General features: G+C 40.0%; 1 protein-coding gene across 2 annotated transcripts in view; it reads right to left on the bottom strand.

The window, feature by feature from the left end:
* Positions 1 to 243: 243 nt before the first annotated feature.
* The window catches only part of wnt5b (wingless-type MMTV integration site family, member 5b), a 118,889-nt gene continuing 96,994 nt past the window's right edge, over positions 244 to 22,138 (bottom strand). For both annotated transcript variants that reach the window (XM_083528018.1, XM_083528019.1), the window contains exons 3-6: positions 17,565 to 17,740; positions 16,833 to 17,080; positions 12,745 to 13,037; positions 244 to 1,994 (exon numbers count right to left, since the gene is read on the bottom strand). In XM_083528018.1, coding sequence (XP_083384144.1) covers positions 1,536 to 1,994; positions 12,745 to 13,037; positions 16,833 to 17,080; positions 17,565 to 17,677 — 1,113 coding nt within the window. In that variant the 5' untranslated portion in view covers positions 17,678 to 17,740 and the 3' untranslated portion in view covers positions 244 to 1,535. The remainder of the gene's footprint in view (positions 1,995 to 12,744; positions 13,038 to 16,832; positions 17,081 to 17,564; positions 17,741 to 22,138) is intronic.

Here is a 22,138-nt window from a genome sequence, read left to right as displayed (position 1 = left end):
AAGAGTACCTCCTTATATTAAAAAACATCACCATGTCCATACACATCAATGTTCTCTATGCTGACCAACGTTACACATCACACGTGTTTATCGTGTAGCTTAGACGTGAAGCATCTGCGTGTGAAAACTCTAAAAACCATCATGTATTAGAATGCTATATGAGTTATCCTAAAGCTGCAAGTTTGTCATCGGATTGACGTGTGGGCGTGTGTGCGGCGTAACAAAAAGCATAAGACCTGATAATTGTCTCTATTCATATTTTTATTACTGGTTTGAATGATGGAAAAAAAAAATACATATACACAACAAGCATATCATCAGCCAGCAAGCGATCTGGATTAACGTAGAAAAATCACGAACCCCGTAATCACGAATCGGAATTTGCGTAAACATAAACTGTTATTTACAAGTCATTTACTGATTGATATCAAATTGATGTTTTTTTTCCCCCCACACAAATCTTCCTATATGTCCTGACTATGGGAAGGCAAGTCGTATTGCTCCTGCTGAAATAAAAACTTGACAGTAGAAGAAGCCTCTGTATCAAAAAATAATAATCGGAACAATACATAAAGTATGCATAACATGAGCAATTAATAAAATATAATCTGAACCACTGTTGCTTGACTAAAATATCATTTTGCAGTCCTTGTTATATAAAACCCCCTTTTAATTTTTCCTTTGCTTCCCTATATACGTTGCAAGTCTCACTGTTTCTGGGCACTTCCAGGAGATGAAACAGGGGAGGTGGTCACTCAGTGGTTAAGGCATTGGACTCTGGACCAGAAGGTCACAAGTTCAAACCCCAGCACCACTGCTGGGTCCTTGAGCAAGTCCTTTAACCCTCGACTGCTCAGTTTTACATCGCTCTAGATAAGAGCGTCTGCTGTAAATGTAAATTCCTCCAGATGACCATATGAGGGGAAGACCCCCCCCCCCCCACACTCAAAAACAGAGAGAGAGCACTGAGTGTCACAAGAGTCCATAGTGAACGGAGCCGTGTGTCTGGTGGTGTTTATAAAATCATCAGGGTACGTTTGGTGATTATAAATGCTTTCCGTAGCAACATACATTTCACAGGTCAACACACACGACATCATCCAAAGTCCAGCAATCGAGGTCAGGGGATTTCTGACCCCAGTTTTTTTTTAAGAGCTCTGTCGCAGGGGAGGTTTAAGAGAGCGTCTGTAGGAGGAGTGGAGTGGGGTGGGAGGAGATGCTTGTTGGATTGCTTCACGTGATCATTTTTTTCTTGTAGCTTTGTTGCATTCTCTGAAGTTAAAGAACACCCCCCCACAACCCAACCAGGAATTGAAAAGTCCCTCAAAATCATACGTCGTCTTCTTCTCAAGAATGTCGAAAAACCACGGTCCACCATGCATTTGAACTATACCTATACTTTAAACATTTGATCATCTTTAGATTTGTATTTATTTGTACATTTCACTTCTTCTGAGCTCCAGAAGGTCCGTCCCCCCGCCCCCTCCCCTCGTCTCGCCTGCTAATTGCTCAGCGTCTCTAACGAGCATCCCGGGTTACTTGCAGACGAACTGGTCGACGAGCGACGTGCAGCGCTTGCACTTGACGTAGCAGCACCAGTGAAATTTGCAGTGGCAGCGCTCGTGCTTGTAGGTCTTGAACTGGTCGTAGCCGCGGCCGCAGCACATCAGCTCGCAGCCGTCCATGCCCTCCGAGGTCTTGTTGCAGAGGCGGCCGTGGGTTCCCATAGAGCCCGTGCTCTCGTTGCGCAGGCAGTAATCCGGGCTCGGGTCGATGTACACCAGGTCCTCGGCTGTGGGAGCGTTGAAGCGCTGGTTTACCTGCTCCAGCTTGCCTCGCCGGTTGATGCGCATGGCCGTAGCGCTGTCATACTTCTCCTTCAAGAACTCACCCACGCGACGGAAATCGGCCAGCTGCAACCAGCAAGTCTTCAGACTGCAGGAACCCGAGACGCCATGGCACTTGCACGCCACATTCGCCAGATTGTACACCGACTGGGAAACAGAAATAAAAATATGTTTATAGGCTTTACCAAAAAAAGGAACTTTATTCATAATAAAGTTAGATAAAAATACAAATAAAAAACGGATCTCTGTCTGTCTGTCTGTCTGTCTGTCTGTCTGTCTGTCTGTCTGTCTGTCTATCTCTCTCTCTCTCTCTCTCTGTCTGTCTCTATCTATCTATCTATCTATCTATCTATCTATCTGTCTGTCTGTCTGTCTGTCTGTCTGTCTGTCTGTCTGTCTGTCTCTCTCTCTCTCTCTCTCTCTCTCTCTCTCTCTCTCTCTCTCTCTCTCTCTCTATCTATCTATCTATCTATCTATCTATCTATCTATCTATCTATCTATCTATCTATCTATCTATCTATCTATCTATCTATCTATTTTTGTGGACACCTGTCTATAAGATTGGTCAGTGCCTTTTGAACATCCCATTCCACATTTGCTGTTATAATAACCTCCACTCTTCTGGGAAGATGTTCCACTAGATTTTGTGGAAATTTGTGCTCCTTCAGCCACAAGATCCTTAGTAAAGTCAGGCACTGATGTAGGTGAGAAGGCCTGGAGAGCAGTCCGTGCTCACATTCATCTGCTTCAATAGGGTTGAAAAGTCAGAGCTCTACAGCAGGAGATCTTCCACTATAACCCATGTAAAACGTATGTTCATGGAGCTGTCTTTCTGTCATACTGGAACAGGTTCGGGTCTCCGAAAACGTCCGATAAAATTGTGTTCCTACAAATTTGTGGTAAAAACCACACCTGGCTGCAAAAATCGTATGTCCCAATACTTTTGCTCATATAGCGATCTTTCTAACATCGTGCATGCTCACACCTCCCTCTACAGGAAAACACGCATCATTACATGCGGTCTGTCCAAGTGGTAGCGTTTTACAGCCTCCAGGGGACATCCAGAGTTTACACCCTCTTAACAAACAGAGCGACAAAGCATCACAGTCAGAGAACAATGCAATGAATGGTCATTTTGTTCTCGAACACAGTGAGGTCCAAGTAGACTTCCTGCTGATCCCAGATCACAGAAACTGCAGCTGAATCAATAGGAAAGCATTTAAAGTAGTGCTATTGGGAACTAATTGCCGGCTTTGTGTCTTTTAATTTATCACTGTGATCTATTTTATTAATAAACAAGAAAATAATCCCTGTTTTGTGGAGGTTACAAGTATGAAAATATAATGAATCACAATGCAGTTTACTCATTCATTCATTCCACACTAGAAACCGTTCACAAACATATACACACACACACACACATACACAAACACGTATACACACACACACACACACACACACACACACACACACACGATCAGGACTAAACATATAGAGGTGTGCCTTTGTAGGAAAATTGTTTCAAATTGCTGTTTCCAACCCATAAAATATTTTATTATTATTATTATTATTATTATTATTATTATTATTATTATTATTATTATTATTATTATTTTTATTATTATTAATGAATTGATTTTTAACAATATTTTATACTAAAAACATTTTTATTTTCAATCACTAAAGCTTTTTAGAGATCTATACTGCTGCAACTTGGGTTTTTTTTTTGGTGTGTATACATGAAAATATATTTTTTTTATCAATTGTAGTTAAGAATTTAGTTTCATTGTGTGCATCTTCCACACAAAAGAAAAAAAAGTTTTTTCCTGCTGTAATAAAAAACGTTATTTATTACGTTACAGCCCCCAATAAACAGTCATTCCCTCACCAGCCTCTCTCTATCTCCCTCTCCCTCTCCCTTTCTCTCTCTCTCTCTCTCTCTCTCTCTCCCTCTCTCTCTCTCTCTCTTTCCCCCTCAGTCAATCACAAGCAAAAAAAAAAAACGACAGCATGTCAACTCAAGACTATAAAGGACTCGATAAAACACACAGAAAAGAATAGAATAGAATATCAGCCGAAGCCCATTAAATAGCTCTACTATTGCCTACGATCCAACACCTTCTGACCAATCAGAGTTCAGCATTCAGGAACGCTGTGAATCCAGAGAAGCTCCTGAAGCAGCTTTGTGTTTCTGTGACTATCCTGCTCATGGGAAAATCAAACGTCTCCCTGTTTCTCTTTCTCTCTCTCTCTGTCCTTCAATCAGTTTTAGTATCTTTCCTCACTAGGGCCCCTGGCCTGGCACCTCCCTTTAACACCTCATGCGAGACGCTGCTTTAACAGGCGTCTTTGTACTGCACCATGCACCCCCGCAAATACGCCCCCCCCAGCTGACAGCTGCTGCTTCCCCTCCCTCGTACCTGTTTGCATAAAGAGTGAAGACTGAGCTTTCACACTTTCGAGCACATTCCCTGACAAGCAGCACTCTTACCTGCATACCAGCCTGGCCCCATCTGTCTCTCCCTTTCTATCACACACACACACACACACACACACACACACACACACACACACACACACACACACAGATACAGAGATACAGATACGAACTTCCTTCACATTCAAAACAGTTGCAAAACAACCGAACGGAAAGAACAAAGATACAAATCGGAAACATGCGAAAACAATAACCCGTTCCATTTATTCACTCACTATCTCTTCCCTCTTTCACCCTGAGTGGGGTGAAAGCCACTCAGACTCACTGGTGCAGAGAAATGACATGGTCCTGGGCACGAGCACAATGAAGCGTGCTCAGACAGGGCCGGGGTCGGGGTCGGGGACTGAGTCGGGGCCGGCTGGGGTGGGGAACAGCCTGGAGTAAACAAACGGGCCCTAAAGGTGTGCGCAGATAACAGAAGCCTGGGAAAGTGGAGCTTCTCTTCTACAACCCAGATACAAATCCTAAATTTGTGTTGTCTTCTCTTTTGGCTCTGTAAAGCAAAAGTTTGTGCCCCCCATAGAGTGCAAAATGAGATCAAATTTGAGAACGCAGCAATTTGCTTTTGGACGATAAAAACCTGAGCTAGCCCATGTTTGCGTCAAATAAGGATGTCATAATGCATTCGAACCCGAGTAATAAGTGCCAAAGTTTCTGCCCCATAAAGTAAGTATCTGTGTCAGTGAACATCTCATTCCCATCAGAATTAAAAGTCCCTTCGTCATTGTTCACAAACACAATCGTCATAATGTTTCTTGATATAAACTATGGTTTGGATCACAGAGACTGAAAATGCACAAATCTCTGACTTCCTTCTGTTTGGTATCTATGAATTTCATCAGCAGGAATTTATTTATTTGATTGGATATTTAATTTATATTGATTGTAAGACCCCGGACAGGATTCCCACTTTTACTGTAATATAAAGTGTTTGTTTGTTTCTTAGTTGTTGATTTATTTTCAGAATGTATAATTCTGTGTTTTGTCTGTATTCACTCTCCAACTGAAGTTCACAAGATTCACCTTTGACCTGTTTTAGAGAACTGGTTGATGATTGGTTGATCTGATGGCGTTCACTCGCCTTCATTAGTGACGTTCAAGATTCATCAATTCAACACATTTACTAATAAAAGTTGAGAAATTTTAGATGACAGATGATGATAACCGGTTTAACAATTTTGCATTCAATGACGTACACAATGAACTGATGCTGAGGTGTTTTGGGGGTTGAAACTATTTAGGTGAAACCAGTATAATATATTTTGATTAACACAAATATAAACGACGATGTAGGAAACAGCAGACACTCGTATACAATCGATTAAATGTACAAAAGCTTTTGCAATTTGATCAAAGCAAAATCTTATTATTACGAGCTCCAAAGCAACTGGGAAAAACGGTAAGGTTAAAAAAAAAAAAATTACAGCTACAAGAAAATACACAACAAACGTCTGAATAGAAGCAGAATTTCATACTACACTCATAGCCAAGAACTGTGTGCAAAAGTTTTTGCCCCCCCACAGTGTTTAAACATGGGTATAATAATACTATCACCTTTTTATTGATGGAACATATCAAGTTTTATCGATGGGAAGGTGCAGCGTTTGCCACATTCACATCCGAATACAGCAAATCCCAATGTCAAATTTCCAAGTGAAACCTAAAGATTTTTTTAAAGATTTTTTAAAACAACGATGTAAGGGTATTCCTTATTATATGTATTAGAAAGCAGCAAAATGCAAGTGTGGAGCGAAAAAAGGTTTGTGCCCCAATTGGTGTTTGAACAAGAAATCTAGAAATTTGTCTGGATTTAAAAATGTTTTGAAAGAAAGAAAGAATTTTAGTAACAAATAGTTTTTGCTGGAAATCCCACAGGATTATAGATGAAATGGACTTGATATAAAAACTGAAAAAGAGAATTCATTCGTAAAGGTTATTAGACAATACGCAGAATTTCAGGCCGAAACGAAAGAATGCAAACTTTAAAAGCGATATTTCTTCATTGCTTTATTATTAACATTCTAAAAAAAAAAAAAAGGGGGAATTTGTCGTTTTGACCTCATGAGCAAGACGTAGATTTCAAAAAGATCAATCAATCAATCAAAAGTGACTACTGCTCTGATCACACCTTACTGAACAAGCACACACTCGCCAGCCATCTGATTCACCATAATCCTCATTCACTTTACTGTTTTTTTACTTCATTTATTTTTGTACTTTTATTTGATTTAATCCACAATTACTGTAACTCTTACACTCTTGATCTAACCTGCAATTTGATCCCCTATTTTATTTCATTTATTTATGTTAATATTGTATTAGATTAGGTTTTTATTCATATTTGCATTCATTCTTGTATATTGATGATCTTCCATTATTTTAATGATCGTAAAAATAAACAAAAAAAAATTTACCCGAATTAATAAATCAGTAATTCAATACGGTGTGTGTTACACAGAATAACCTCAAAGGTCACGTCTCTTAGTTCTTCATGAGCTGAACTTTACTGCACTACGGTTCATTTAAGGTTTAAAAGTAAGGATGTTTGCTTAGACTGTGTGTGTGTGTGTGTGTGTGTGTGTGTGTGTGTGTGTGTTTTGGTGTCAGTGTCAGACAGCTCTGCTTCAGCTACTTTGTGTGGCAATGGCAAACGCCTTTGCAAAGAGCCGAGCCTTTTGTGACCCACACAGCCATGACAGGACACCATCCACACACGCTATACTTCACCGAAACCTCACACACACACACACACACACACACACACACCCCTCCTTTCCTGGGGCCATGAGCTTGAAGGCATCGGAGAAGCTCGATCAATTCCCTTTGCTATGCTTCTGTCACCCGCACAAAGGCCTCGAACTCCGAGCCTCTCTATGTAGAGATAAATCTCGGGCCGCTTGCGAAATACCCAGCTGGGTCACACGGTACGCCGGCTGCCCATTCGCCACACCATTAATTAACAAAGAAAAATATTGATATATTCATTTGGGCAAGTCTTGGAGGAGATGTTTCATTTAACATCTGTGGAAGGAGTCTCCTGTGTCAGTAACAGTAATGTGGGAAAGTCTCAGACAAATGAGTTTCTCTGTGACATGACAGCTGTATTTCTTTGTCTTATTAAACCAGAGAGAGAAAGCAAGAGGGAAAGAGAGAAAGAAAGAATGTGAAAGAACGAGAGAAAAAGAGAGAGAGAGAGAGAAAGAGAGAGAGAGAGAGCATTGTATTCCACATTCAGTCCCAATTCACTCTTCTAATTCCCTCCACTCTTCTGGGAAGATGTTCCACTAGATTTTGTTGTGTGTTATGGATATTTGTGTTCATCAGACACAAGGGTGTTATGAAAGGCAGGTACTGATGTAGGTGAGGAGACCTGGGGTGCAGTCAGCGTTCACATTCACCCCAAAGGTGTTCAGTAGGGATGAGATCAGAGCTCTATAGCAGGAGATCTTCCTCTCCAAAGCATGTAAACCAGATCTTCAAGGAGCTCATTTTGTGCACAGGGGCATCACCATGCTGGAACAGGTTTGAGTTTCCAAGTTCAAATGAACACAAAGTTTTAATTATAGCGCCATCTAAAGAAGTCCTGTATACACACACACACACGCACACACACACACACACACACACACACACACACACACACACACACACACACACACACACACACACACACATATATTGCCAAAAGTATTGGGTCACCTGACCTTTCCCGTTCAGGTGAATATGCTGATAGTCATTTTTGAGGGAAGGTTTTATTCCGTATTTTCCTATTCCAACAATCTTCCATTAACATTAACCAGCAATCAAGCGAACGTGTCTTAGCCTGATAAACATTATGTGTTAACATTCCTACAACTAACAACGCTGTACAAACACCCACAAGCGTTAAGTACAAAACCAAAGGCGTAGCCGCCTCACCAAGGTCACCCATGTCTAAAGAAAATGTATAAAAAAAGGGCAACAGTAAACACTCGGGGCTTAAAACTCTTTAAGAGAAGAAAAGCAAACTGTCTGGCGAGGGGTCAGATGACGCTTGTCGGTTCTCGTCCCAGCGCGGAACACGACTACGCCTTGACCTCCTCACCTGGGGGTTGAAAAGCCGAGGTCTCTTAGAACGGCCATAATCCCAGAGCGAGGGCTTCTGCTCTGTAAACACCTTAAATAAGCTCATCTGCTCAAAGACAAACAGGAGAAGAGCAGAGGTTCTGTCGCACTCCACACCCACCGCGGCAGGCAAATGGACTTTTTATGACGCTGAAAAAGCACTCAGGGGACCGACGGGGAGAGAGCGAGAGCGAGGTGTGTCCTTTCAGAAAGCGAGGGACAAAAACAGAGCGCATTCCTGCCTGGTCTGGAGGCTTGAGCTGATATTCTGCAGAGCCGATAAACCAGCTGCTTGCTTTAAGAGCACCTGAGAGCATCTGACCACACACGCACATATATGGTTGGTTATTGGGTTGTTCCAAAGGTGTTCTATTCCTCTTATACCACATCAATTTGTGTGTGTGTTTTTTTCATCAAGGACAAAGACATTTGATGTTGTGTACAAGTGTGTGAGACAAGTCACGTCCTGTTATCACGTACATCAAAACAGTTGCATACAAGTCCCTTTGTACATTGTTACTATAGAAACAATGAGATGTTTCATATAAACCTGTGCATTCTTTAGTAAAGATTTCATCAACACCTTCAGATCGAAAACAACGCGGTGGCACGAGTCTGAAATCGTAATCTGATTAAAACTTCTGAATTCTAAAATGAGAAGGAATCAGAGGAAGTGGAGGGAATCTACTTTTATTCAAAGTTTCCATCTCAGAGGTTGTTTAGCCCAGAGCCTGGCCATGGACCCATAAAAAGAATGCGCTTTGACCTCCTGACCCTGACCAGACTCCAAGGGCATTATCCTGGTGCAGATTCCATTTGGTCTTCTACACTTCCAGTAAATTATCTCTTCCTCTGGCTCGGGTTATTAGGCCAACTCTTTACAAACACACATCCCAAGACACACAAACATTCCACAAAAGAACTTTGGGAGCAGCGGTTGTTGCTGTTCCTGTCCTGGACTACACTGTATAGACATGTGGGCTTCCTCTGCTTTAGTCAGGCCCAAAACCTACAACTCAGAAGCTAGCTTGTGTTTACATGGCGCTGGCTCCCAAACCGACTTTGTTTCATGCGCATTGTTACGACCTGCTGGCCCTATAGAACCACAGCACTATAAAAGCTTTATAAATGCATCGAAATGGTGATAAAGTTTCTGGTATGCGACTACAACGGCAAAAAGCACCACTGTGTGTTTTGGATGTTCTCCTGGAAGAGAGGAGGCTGCCTTCTTATTTTCTTATTTAGTCTACACCAGTGATAGATACTGCGGACAAGAAATCATATGGTACTCGTATTCCTGGATATTGGACATTGTCTTATATTATATTTGTAGTATATAAAAGCAAATGTATTTCTTATGAGCAGCGTACAGTATAGCATAATATAGTAAAGCTTAAAGTAATAATGCATCCCAAGCATCCTGCTTCATATCCTGATTAATCCCCAGTTTTATACATGCATCAGACTGAACAGGGTTAAAAAGGAAATTTTTGCAGTTCAGAGTTTATTCTGTAAAATACCCTGTAGAGTCGATGGACTTGCAACTAGACCAAATATATATTTTTAAATAAGTGAACTAAACTCCAGATTTGTAATCATTGTTTTGTGTGACCGGGGAAAGATTTTATTCCGAGTTTAGATTACTAGATACCATTAGATAGTAAAATACTATTACAACACAAGCTATTTGTTTTAAATTGATTACACTATACTAGATATCATTAAATGAATCTTACCTTAAAGTAAACTACACAACAAATTAAAATTTGTCCCAGATTAGTAACATCATGTGGCAGGAAGAATAAATAGCTTTAGTTTACTTTCAAGTGTATTTATTACAACTAGGAGTTTCACTACACAAACTACTATACCATACTGAATTATACAATAATACACTATGATCATCTATACTGTGCTTCACAATACGACAATATGCTGTATTACACTTCACATTACAATACTACACTATACTTCTCAATACTACACTACACTATACTGCACAACACTACACTGTTATACTATGCTGCGTAACACAACACGATGCCATGCAAAGTATACATTACTGCACGATTCCACACTACACTATACCTCACAATACTTCACCCTGCTATACTTTACAATACTGCACAATACTACACTATGCTATACTACTCTGCACAATACTACACTATGCCATGCAAAGTACATAATGCGGCACAATACCGCACTTCAATATACTGTACACAACTACTCTACACTATACTCTACTGCACAATATTACATTAGGTCATACTATGCTGCACAATACTACACTTTGCTATACTATACAATACTGCAAAATACTACACAACCACACTATACTATTCTATAATATACTATACAATATTCACTATATACTATATTATATGTAGCGATGCTACACTATGCAATAATGTACTATACAATACTTCCCTATGCCATGCTAAACTATACTATGCTACATAATACTACACTACACCATACTCCATAATGCTACACCATACTTCATAATAAAAATAAACTAACTAGTACATTAAAGGTATCAGTCATTTTATGGTAAATTCCTAGTGTAAATCTAGTTTAAGTTTTCTTGTATAAGGACAAGATGTTTCTTTAAATGCTTCCATGTTTCAGTATAGTGCAGTAGTTTATTAATCATTTCCAAAAACACAAATGTAAAACATACAACCACAGAATATGTGAAATTTATTCTGTAGTATACATGATAGATTCTGTTACTTCTCTACCCACAATACTGCACTATACTATAATTATTAGGGGCGTAACGGTACAAGTGTTCATACTGAAATTTCTCGGTACAGTGCTTTCGGTTCAGTACACATACGTATCGAATGCAATCCTTTTTACATGCAGAACATAGTTAAAATCCATGTTTCCTCACGAACGTATAAAGTGGCGGACCGCAAGTTTGTTTGGTTTCCGCCTCGCACTTTTTGCATTTTTTAAAAGTTATTTTTAATCTTCAAAACACACACAACAATGCTATGGGGTATCATAAAGAACTAGCGTTGGTGTAGTGTGACTTCTCACACTGTACCGGAAATAAGATTTGTTTTGCGTGTGCATGAAAATGCTTAAGAATCAATAGCGCTAGCGATTCAAGATTTTTTATTTGTATCATAGTATATGCAGAACACAACTTGTAGTGAAATGAAAAGATGAAAAAATTAAACATCTTGAATCCATGGTGATAGCGTTAGCCGCTAGCCACTTTCTGGTTAGCGGCTAACACCAGCGATATTGTTTATTTAGCATTATATATACTGCTTCAAGAATTTCTCTAAAAAGGAGAAAATCCTGACAATTCCACATATCGAGGGAGTGAATAAATGAAGAGCGGAAGGAATAAAGACTTTTGTTAGAGAATGTTGAAATAAGTAAAGCAGTTAAGTAGATTGTATCTTTAGAAAATTAAATATTAAATGTAAAACACACACACACACACACACACACACACACACACACACACACACACACACACACACACACACACACTTACATACACATCTGTATTACCAAATAGGGATTTCTCAAATTTATATATACAATAAAAAGTGTATTATATTAATTAGATTTATTCTAAAATGTATTTTTAAATGTTGATCAAAAATATTAACAATAATAAACTTTGTCAATAAAAAAAGGACATTTTCTGTTTTGCATTTCATAACCGTACCGATATTGAACCGAACGTTGATTTAAAAACGAACAGAGGTACGAACCAAACCGTGAATTTTGTGTACCGTTACACCCATAATAATTATTGATCACTGAAATATTTGCTCATACAAATCACACACAATCATGTGAACTCATGTAAACTCATGTGAACCAGTCTTGGGATGTAAATGTACTTTCTGCAAGAACTGAAAGAAGAAGCTCATGCTTTCCTCTAGGATCTTATCTCTATGATTCAAACATATGATCTGACCGCAGACTGAAAGCTTCACGCTTCTAAAAACGTAACAATGTGTAGTGGTCTTTTGTTTACTGATCAGCTCTATGGGTCAGGACAGTGTGTTTCATCTAAAATACTACCACATGGATTTAAGTAAACAACCTTAGATATTTTTTTTACAAATATATGAATAATAAACGATGTCTTCGGTAAAATTGTATGCTAGAATAAAATACACTTACTGGCTTCAGTCCATGAAAACAAACAGGGCTCAGCATAAATACATTATCGAATGTATATTGTCCAGTTTACCAGTGTGTTTCCTCTAAACAACACGATAAACACAACGTATCTTTGAGTGTGTAAATGCTCGTTCTCACCATTCGGCCAGCTTCGTTGTTCTGCAGGTTCATAAGCGTGCGAGCATGATCTATCGAGCCCTTGGGGTAGTTCTTCTCTCGCTCTCGGGCGTCCACAAACTCCCGAGCAAAGCGGTATCCGTAGTTGACGTTGTCCCCGCAGCCGCCCCACAGCCAGTCTCTGGGCAGGTCCCGGGGTCGAGCAGATCGGCTGCAGCCGCACGTCGAGAGCTCACCTTCCCTGCAAGCTCGGCTCACTGCGTTCACCACGCCGGCTGCACTGATGGCGTAAGTGAACGCTGCTTCCCTGCTGCCTGGAGAAAGCACCAACAAGAGAGGGAGTCAGAAGAATTGCACCAAGAATGGTCAAAGTTTAACATAGGAAAAGGCTTGCAACTCAAATGATTGCAGCTCACATTATTGCAACTCACATTATTGCAACTCGAATTATTTCAACTCAAATTATTGCAACTCGAATTGATCTCTAAAATTGTTCCTCTGCTAAAGAAAGAACAATTCAATTCAAATGATTTTTATTTGTTTACCACTTTTCACAGTGGACATCGTTTAAAAGCAGCTTTAAGATTGTTTCTTATAATCATACGTTCATCCCTAATGTGCGAGCAAGTGGCGGCTGTGGTGAAGGAAAAACTCCCTGAGACATCATAAGAAAGTACCCTTGAGAGGAACCAGACTTAAAGGGGGACCTCACCCTCATCCCCGAATGTATATTCATTACAGTTCCATCATTGTTGATGTGTGCAGTGACAGACGATTAAATGCAATCTGTGGTCCTGAGCCATAATAGCAGACTGTTGATATTAATTACAGCCCAGATCCATCCTCAAAGTTCTTGAGTTTCTCAGGAACCTTATGGATCTTTGGGATGTTGATGTCGAACCATCCTCGGCTGCACAGAGTGGTCTATAGTGTTTGTTGTTAGTAGTGTGTGTTAATCCACACACAAGCAGAATCCTTTTTTTAATAAAATATAAGGAAAAAGGATCTAGTAGACCTAGAAAACACATGCAAATGAAAGCAAGTGACAGATTTGACTTTTAAAAAATTTCTGTTTTACTTTTATACTTTATATTTTTATTTAATTAATTTTTGCATTTCTATTTACATGTACATTCTTCAGTATTGGACAGTCGTAAAAAGCATTTCACCACGTCATACTCTGTGCAAATGTTTTATTCGTTCATGACAAATAAAACGTCATTTGATTCGATTCGACTGCGGAAATAAGGTCCGATCAATTTTCTACATCATGAAGAAAAACAAAAATCTCCTTTTACTCAAAGCGTAAACTTTACGTACAACCTGATTCGGACAATTTGCATTAACAAAAAAGAATTTACAGCCATGCCTTAGGCTACTTACACAACGTTCAGCTTGGATTTATTGCGTCAATTTGTTTCCTGGCTTTTCCTGAACTCATTTTACAACCGTATATGAGCGACAGACCCGAAATCATGATGTAATCGCGCTGAGCCGTGTGTACTGCAAACGTGCGATATGGTCTGCACTAATTAAGCAAAGCGATTGGACTCTCTGTGTATGTTAAAGACAGACCACGATTTATTATATTGATTTTTTATGTGAACGCTGTGGTTCATCAAAGCCTCCTCAACCAGGAGCATATGAGGCTGTTCAGGCTACCCCCGGCACACAATAAAACCTTTAGTGGTAAATTACAGGCTTTTTTTTTAAGCTTCTGTGATGATCGAGCAAAATCAAAGCCAATATTAACACACAGTAGAGAACACAGAGCTCCTGCTTTATAACAGGCGCGACATCCAGGCGTACGGCTTCCCTCACTACAAAGCTTTACATAAAACTGTACTGAAATAATGTAACATCTGTTATACATGTGTTACCTGACATTGGTTCCTTCATATCAGGCATCTGGGATGCACATTTCAAATAACTTCATAGCACATGGCAGACTGTTACCAGGAGCCGAACTCTATTATGATTTCACGATTTTCGTAGATCTTATGAACCTATGCTTGCATCTCTTTTGAGTTTGTTGAGTTAATTTGTGTAGCGCTGTAAGTCAAAAAACAACTTTACAGAACTCTTGACTCTCGGATGAGGATTCAGATCCTTAATAGATCCTAAGTGATCCAAAACTGTGCTGAGGACAAAAACCTGTTCCAGCATGTCAATACCCCTGTGCACAAAGCCAACTTTATAAAGATGTGCTTTACATGGTTTGGAGTGGAAGATCTTCTGCTATAGAGCTCTGACCTCAACCATATTGAACACCTTTTGGGATGAATGTGAATGCTGACTGCCCCCCAGGCCTCCTCACCTTCTCACCTTCATCAGCGCCTGACTTTATTAACACTCTTGTAGCTGAATGGGCATCAATCTCTAAAATCTAGTGGAACATCTTCCCAGAAGAGTGGAAGGTATTATAAGAGCAAATAAGAACTAAATGTGGAATGAGATTCTCAAAAAGCACATACTAATCTTACGGTCAGACGTGTTCAATAAATAAACTGAAACACTTTTTATTTATAACTTTATATCTACAATTCTTTTAAATTCAGCAAATTTGATATATTCGATTTAATTTATATATGATATATTTGGTGCATTTTTTCCCCTACTATTTTTAAAGTGTGTTAAATTGTCATAATACATTTTTTGTAACAATTCTTTTTTGTTTTTTTCATTTAAAAAACATTTTTTACCCTTTTCTATGGAAGTTTGCCGCTTTTTTTTCATATTCTTTAATTTAAAAAATTCAAGTTGATAAAAAAATCTTTATTGACTTAGAACTTGTTACTTGTATTAACACCTTTTAAACTTATTATAAACAAAAAAGAAGACTAAATTTTTATACAGTTTTCTTTACCCGCTTCAATTTCATTTCAGATCCTTTCAGAGCATGTGGACTGTTGGCAAAAAATCAAGTAGTTCACTACAGACCACTTTTTTAAAAAAGTCTCACACCCACTTGCACTTTCTACATTCACTTGAATTGTTTGTTTGATTGTTTATTTTGTGTTTAATGTTGTAGCCAAATATATAATCAATTTCCACTTTACATTAAGCATACTTCAGTGCAATTTCTTTAAATTCTTATTATATTCTAGCAGAACACATTTCCTGCACATGCACTTGTGATGAATGAAGAACATTTCTCCAGCTAGATCTTTACAAACCAAAAAAAAGTTCGAAGCTCAAAATAAACGCAAATATTATTATCTTTTAACCTGCCAAATTCACTGCATCATATAAAAGTGTTTGCATTTTATACAATGTCAATATTACTGATATCTTTTATTATACAAATTAGAATTCCTACATTTTGTCCATAATATATTTTTTTATAACTTTTTATATATATATATATATATATATATATATATATATATATATATATATATATATATATATATATATATATATATATATATATATATATTTTTTTTATGTTTGATTGTTTGCAGTTTTACCTAAATTATTTTTAAGCATAATATTTACATCCCTGCAGTTCTTTTGTACGCATTTTTCGTTTATACACCCCCTGTTTTTACTGATGGCTCTTGTGCTGGAAAAAACCAAACAACACAAATCCACTCCATACCCAAATCAACTAAGAAGGGGAGAAGAAAAAGACGGGTGTGTGCCGCCCTGCATTCCTCGGATGCGCCTCCACGACGCAGAGAGACGTTTTATTGGCCTTTGGTGCAAGACTTCAAATAGAGTCCCGGATCTGCCGAGCTCGTGTCAGCGCGTAATTGCATTTCAAAAGCGGCGCTGCACAATGGCGCGACTGGCACCTCCATATAAACCTGGCGAGCGCCTGCAAATAACCCCTCGGAAAAAAAGGGGGGGAGGGTAAAAAAAAAAAAAAAAAAAAAAAAAGGAAAGAGGGGAGTAGATGGATAGATGGATGGAAAGGGAAAGGGAAAGGGAGGGGTATGTTCTGAGAGAGTTCTCAGAGAGTGGGCTTCTTACACCTCGTTTCATTGCTTAGCGGAACTAACACTCGATTGTCGGCGCTTTGTATGGACATGCGTATTGGCGCAAACAGATATTACGCGCGTTGCGCAAAATCACTCGGAAGTGCAAAAAGGGTCTAAAGCGCTCACCTATGTGCATGACGCGGCCGAATACAGATGTGTTGTCCACCGTGCTGCAGTTCCACCTCCTCTGTCTGAACTGATACTGGCACTCCTTGATGCCTGTCTTTGCGCCTTCGCCGATGTACACCATGTGGTCCTGGTAGAGCTGGCACAGCTTCTTCTGGCCTGGAGACAAGCCTGTGAGCTGGCTGCAAAGAGGCTGTGCGCCTATGATGTACATCTCCGGCCTCTGGATAGGGTTCATGGCCAAAGACCTGCGCAAAGGAAAAGGTTAGCTTATTGGGAAGTCGGTGCGTCACGTTCAGACATTTATCTAGGTTCTCCTTTCAAACATGTCCCTCAGGTTGTACTTATTATCTTGACGTGCATCTGCATGGACAGCATTGTTTTTTCACTCGAACTAACTATCCTTGAAGCCCACTCGAAATACAACAACATTTGGAGCTCCACACTCCACATACCCTCTGATCTCCAATTTATCTGATCTCCAATTTATCTGATCCAAGAGGTAACCTAAAGTGCAAAAAGCCTCCTAATTCCCCCCCTAAACACCCACCTTACCTCACGGCATGCTGGTCTATTTATTTGCAAACAGGCCGACCATTTGGAGCTGAAGGTAAATATTGTTGTAAAGCCTCCAACATTTGTTCTCAGTTTCACATTGCTGATCCTGATTCGTTCCCATCCCCAAACACTGACATCTAGATCTGATCTCTGTGTTCTCAAGCGTGCACTTACCACCACGAGTTTGCCTGCACCAGAAGGTCAGAGTTGCATGAGATCAGGCTGAGAACCAGCAGTAGGTGGACTCCTGCCGTGGCGCTGTGCGTCCGCCGCATGCCGACCTCCATCTCTATGTCTTCTGCGCGCTCTGCGGGACCCCCCGAGGGATAAGAAACCCCACAACGAGACTCCTACGAGGAGAACACACAGGAGAGTAGAACTTCACCTCGGTCCGGAAACTTGTTAAAGTGCGCGCAAAGAGCGCAGAACCCCGGAGAACATCATCCTCGTTATCATCATCTTCATCCGTGTGCGCGTCAGATCACTGTAACTCCACTGGGACTAATGTTAGATGTCAACTGGAAGATGATCCCACATTTTAACCAATAAAATAAAATAAATCCCACTCTGTGCAGGTGAAATGAAGTGCTGGTGTAGATGATAGTGATGTGTGAGTCCAGATCGTGGCTCTACCTCTCACTGCTGACACACATACACTAAACCCTCCTCTGATCCCACAACAACTATCTCTCTCTCTCTCTCACTCCACTTCTCTATCGCTCCCTCCCTCCTGCCCTCTCCATCCTCTCTTACTCGAGGCAGGGGGAGGGGTTGAGGGGGCAGGAGAAGGAAAATAATCAGAGGAACTCTGATAGACACGGAGATACCACCAGAGGGCAGCAGATCAAACTGATGGAGGTTCAGCGCCTGGAGGAGGGTTGCAAGTTCCGTGATTATCACCCCAAACTGAGACACAAATACTTAATATCTATCTATCTATCTATCTATCTATCTATCTATCTATCTATCTATCTATCTATCTATCTATCTATCTATCTATCTATCTATCTATCTATCTATCAGACAAGCATAGATAGATAGATAGATAGATAGATAGATAGATAGATAGATAGATAGATAGATAGATAGATAGATAGATAGATAGATAGATAGATAGATAGATAGATAAACAGACAGACAGACAGACAGACAGACACCTTTCCAAGTCCGCACAAATTCGTGCCAAAATTACAAAAGTGAAAAATCAAAGCTATAGGGTGTAGTGGGATTTTCTCTGAATTTAGAAGTTTAAAAGTGTGTGTAGTTTGCTGTATTTTATTATGGAATCCTGCTGGCGTTAATTTACGCATATATGGCAACCCCGGATTGATATAACATAAAAAACTAATAATAATAATAAAAAAACAAACAAACAAACAAATTTATATATATATATATATATATAAAGAAGTGAAAATTAAAAAAGATCGAAAAAATGTCATGGTGTTAACAATGATACACTCGTGTTAGTCGGGACATTGGAATGCAAATGTCCCTTTTCCTTGGATTCCCTCAAAACAAAACAAAAAAGTCACAAGGCCTTGACCGAATGAGAGAGAAAAGGAGAGTGTGTGTGTGTGTGTGTGTGTGTGTGTGTATAAAAGAGTTAACGGCTTGGAAAAAACTAATTTCTATCCAAGTTCACATGCGTAAAATCCCTCTTTCAGCCTGCTCTAGTTTATCGCAATAAAGGCAAACAAGGGGAGGGGAAAAATAATTCGGATTTAAAATAAAGGTATAAAGGCGTGCAAACGTTTAATTTTTTTGGACAGTTTCACCCCTGCTGCCTTTTGTAAATCTCTCAGCACATAAAGCACACCATCACGCCTCCTGAGACTATTGAAAAAACCCGTTGGCTGAAAAGTAAATCTGATTCCTGGACACCTTTTTTTGCGCACAATTACGCACGATTACGCACAGGCCTGGAATTCACTAAATCCGTTGCGTATGATCATGTCAGCAACATTGTGGATGAAAAAGTCAATTTAAGATGTCATGCACAGCATCACTGTGACTCCAGTGAGCCACATTAGTGATGAAGTGATGAAGGAATGAAAGACATCATCAGCGCGCCGCAGCGTACAAGTTTTATAGCGTCAATCAGCGCCAGGCTGAAGAGGGGTTTATCTCTTCTCCCCTCCACCTCCAGAAACAAACTCACTGAAGAGCACTGCTATAGACTCGGTCGGAATTGATGTGTGTGTGTGTGTGTGTGTGTGTGTGTGTGTGTGTGTGTGTGTGTGTGAGAGAGAGAGAGAGAGAGAGAGAGAGAGAGAGACGCCACCCGATTTCCGAGCGGTCTGTGCATGATAAAGCGGCCTCTCTGAAGCCTTTCATCAGTCCTCCCTCTCTCTCTCTCTCTCTCTCTCTCTCTCTCTCTCTCTCTCTCTCTCTCTCTCTCTCTCACACACACACACACACACACACACACACACACACCCACACACACACACACACACACAGCCATCATCACCTTCACACACCCTGCCCACTCATCCATCCACTCCTTTTCACCAACAGTTCATTGATGCGCATTAGATTCGATTTACGCATATCCGTTTTTTTATGTTTTCTTTTTTTTATTTCACACACACACATTTATAATTAGTAGAATTATTTTTTTTCATGAATGATTTGTGTTTAAAAATGTGGTACATAAACAAAAATATACATTTATGTAAATTGGCAGGAAGTTACAAATGCGCATTCATTCATCTGGAGTCTATCCTGGGAACACTGGGAGCAGGATGGTAATACCCTCATTACAGGACTTTACAAACACACACACACACACACACACACACACACACACACACACACACACACACACACACACACACACACACTCCGTCACATCCAATACGCACCATAGTGTCAGTTCAGTTGAGTTTTGTTTGTTTAGCGCTTTTAACAATGGACATTGTCCACTTATATGTTAGTGCCAATGAATTTTTTTCTTCGCATATCCCAGCTTGTTAAGAAGCTGGTAGCACAGGGTCAGCCATGATACACCACCCCTGGAGCAGAGATCATTACGGGTCTTGCTCAAGGGCTCAACAGTGTCAGACTGGTCATACTGGGGCCCCCGACCTTTTAATCAGCAGCCCATTACCTTAACCACTGAGTTTTCACTTAACTATATAATGAGCGAGCCAGTGACAACAGTGGCAAGAAAACCCTCCTAATCAAGAAAGGGAAAACAGTAAAACAGAGCTTATCTATTAATTAAAAACGAACTATTGGTTTATTTATTTTATTTATTCTTTTTTTTTTTTTTACAGTGGGAGTAAACCTGAAAACCTGATCCTGATACACTCAGACATCCACAGTCATGTCACTGGCATTTCTGTATTATATAGTAACCCAAGAAACGTCAATAGGTTGATTTTGCAGTTTGGACGCCCTCTTGTGGCCGTAGGTAACATGGACGGTGTGTTATGTAACAGCGTAACTTACCAACGCCACACATTCAATTCTTCACATCACTGTATCTTTGAGTGACCACAAGGGGGCTGACTTCAGCCAAAAATGCAAAGTCCATCCAACATCTAACAGTCGAGTCTCCTGGGGTTTATGCAATAGCAACGCAACCAGAGGCAATGTCTCAGGCAAGATATGACACTACACTATAGTGGAGAAGATTCGAGACGGTAATTAAACATGCCGATTAACAAGCATCAAAGCTGAAAAACCTGGACACACAATTCACAATATCCAGCCATCAGAGCTTCTGCACATCATGTAAAGGGTGGGCACCTGATTTCCGAGCCTACTGTAAAATGCCGAACTTGCACGACTCCATGGCATGGTCCTCTGAGGTTTCCTGTTTCGAGCAGTGTGACATGGTGACCTGGTAAATTCTCTAGAGTGGCAGCTTGCCACATTTTATGCACAGGCCCTGAAACACACTCACATTTTCCAGTCACCTCATCTGTAAAGTAGTTGGGTTTGTGCGTGTGTGTGCGCATGCATGCATGTGTGTCTGTGTGTGTGTGTGTGTGTGTGTGTGTGTGTGTGTGTGTGTGTGCTTTCATTTTCCAGTAGGCTTTTATAAGATTTCTTAGTATTACCCAGGTGTTTGTGTCACCTCATGCTGGTTCAAATGACACAATTTGAAAGTCTGGTCTTGCACAGACTGTGTGTGTGTGTGTGTGTGTGTGTGTGTGTGTGTGTGTGTGTGTGTGTGTGTGTGTGTGTGTGTGTGTGTGTGTGTGTGTGTGTGCGCACATATTTATCATGATAATAATAGAGCAATCGGGTTCTGACTCAGGTTTAACATCATCTTCAATTGTGGTCTTTTACCCTTAAATGGAAAACTTAGTCTTAGGAACTGAGTCTAAACCTGGAACATCTGATTCATAGCATTATGCATTTATTTATATGCTTTTTTCCTGGTCCAGAAATTTGTTCAACCCTCTAAGTGGAATGAGAAATGTTCAGCACTGGATGCTTTTTTTAAAAGGTAAGCCTCGAAGTAGACGTACTGTAGTTCGAACACAGGAAGTGGTTTGGTACACAGGAAGAGGAAGGATTGTCAATGGTGTTCTGATAATGGTAAAGCCTCCTGTTTAACAGTGGACACCACTGACTTTGTAGATTCTGTGTCATGCATTGGGTTGAGCTGATACGCTGATGAAACCTGCAGAATTGATCTAAAGCTTCTTCTTTAATCAATGTTCCAGAACCTTTTCAGAAACCATCCTGACCAAGTTCTTGGTGTGTGTTCACACTTCATTGCTACTATATCT

The sequence above is a fragment of the Silurus aristotelis genome (assembly GCF_946808225.1).
Source record: "Silurus aristotelis genome assembly, chromosome: 24".
Taxonomy (NCBI): domain Eukaryota; kingdom Metazoa; phylum Chordata; class Actinopteri; order Siluriformes; family Siluridae; genus Silurus; species Silurus aristotelis.
This window is presented reverse-complemented; position numbering and strand designations above follow the sequence as displayed.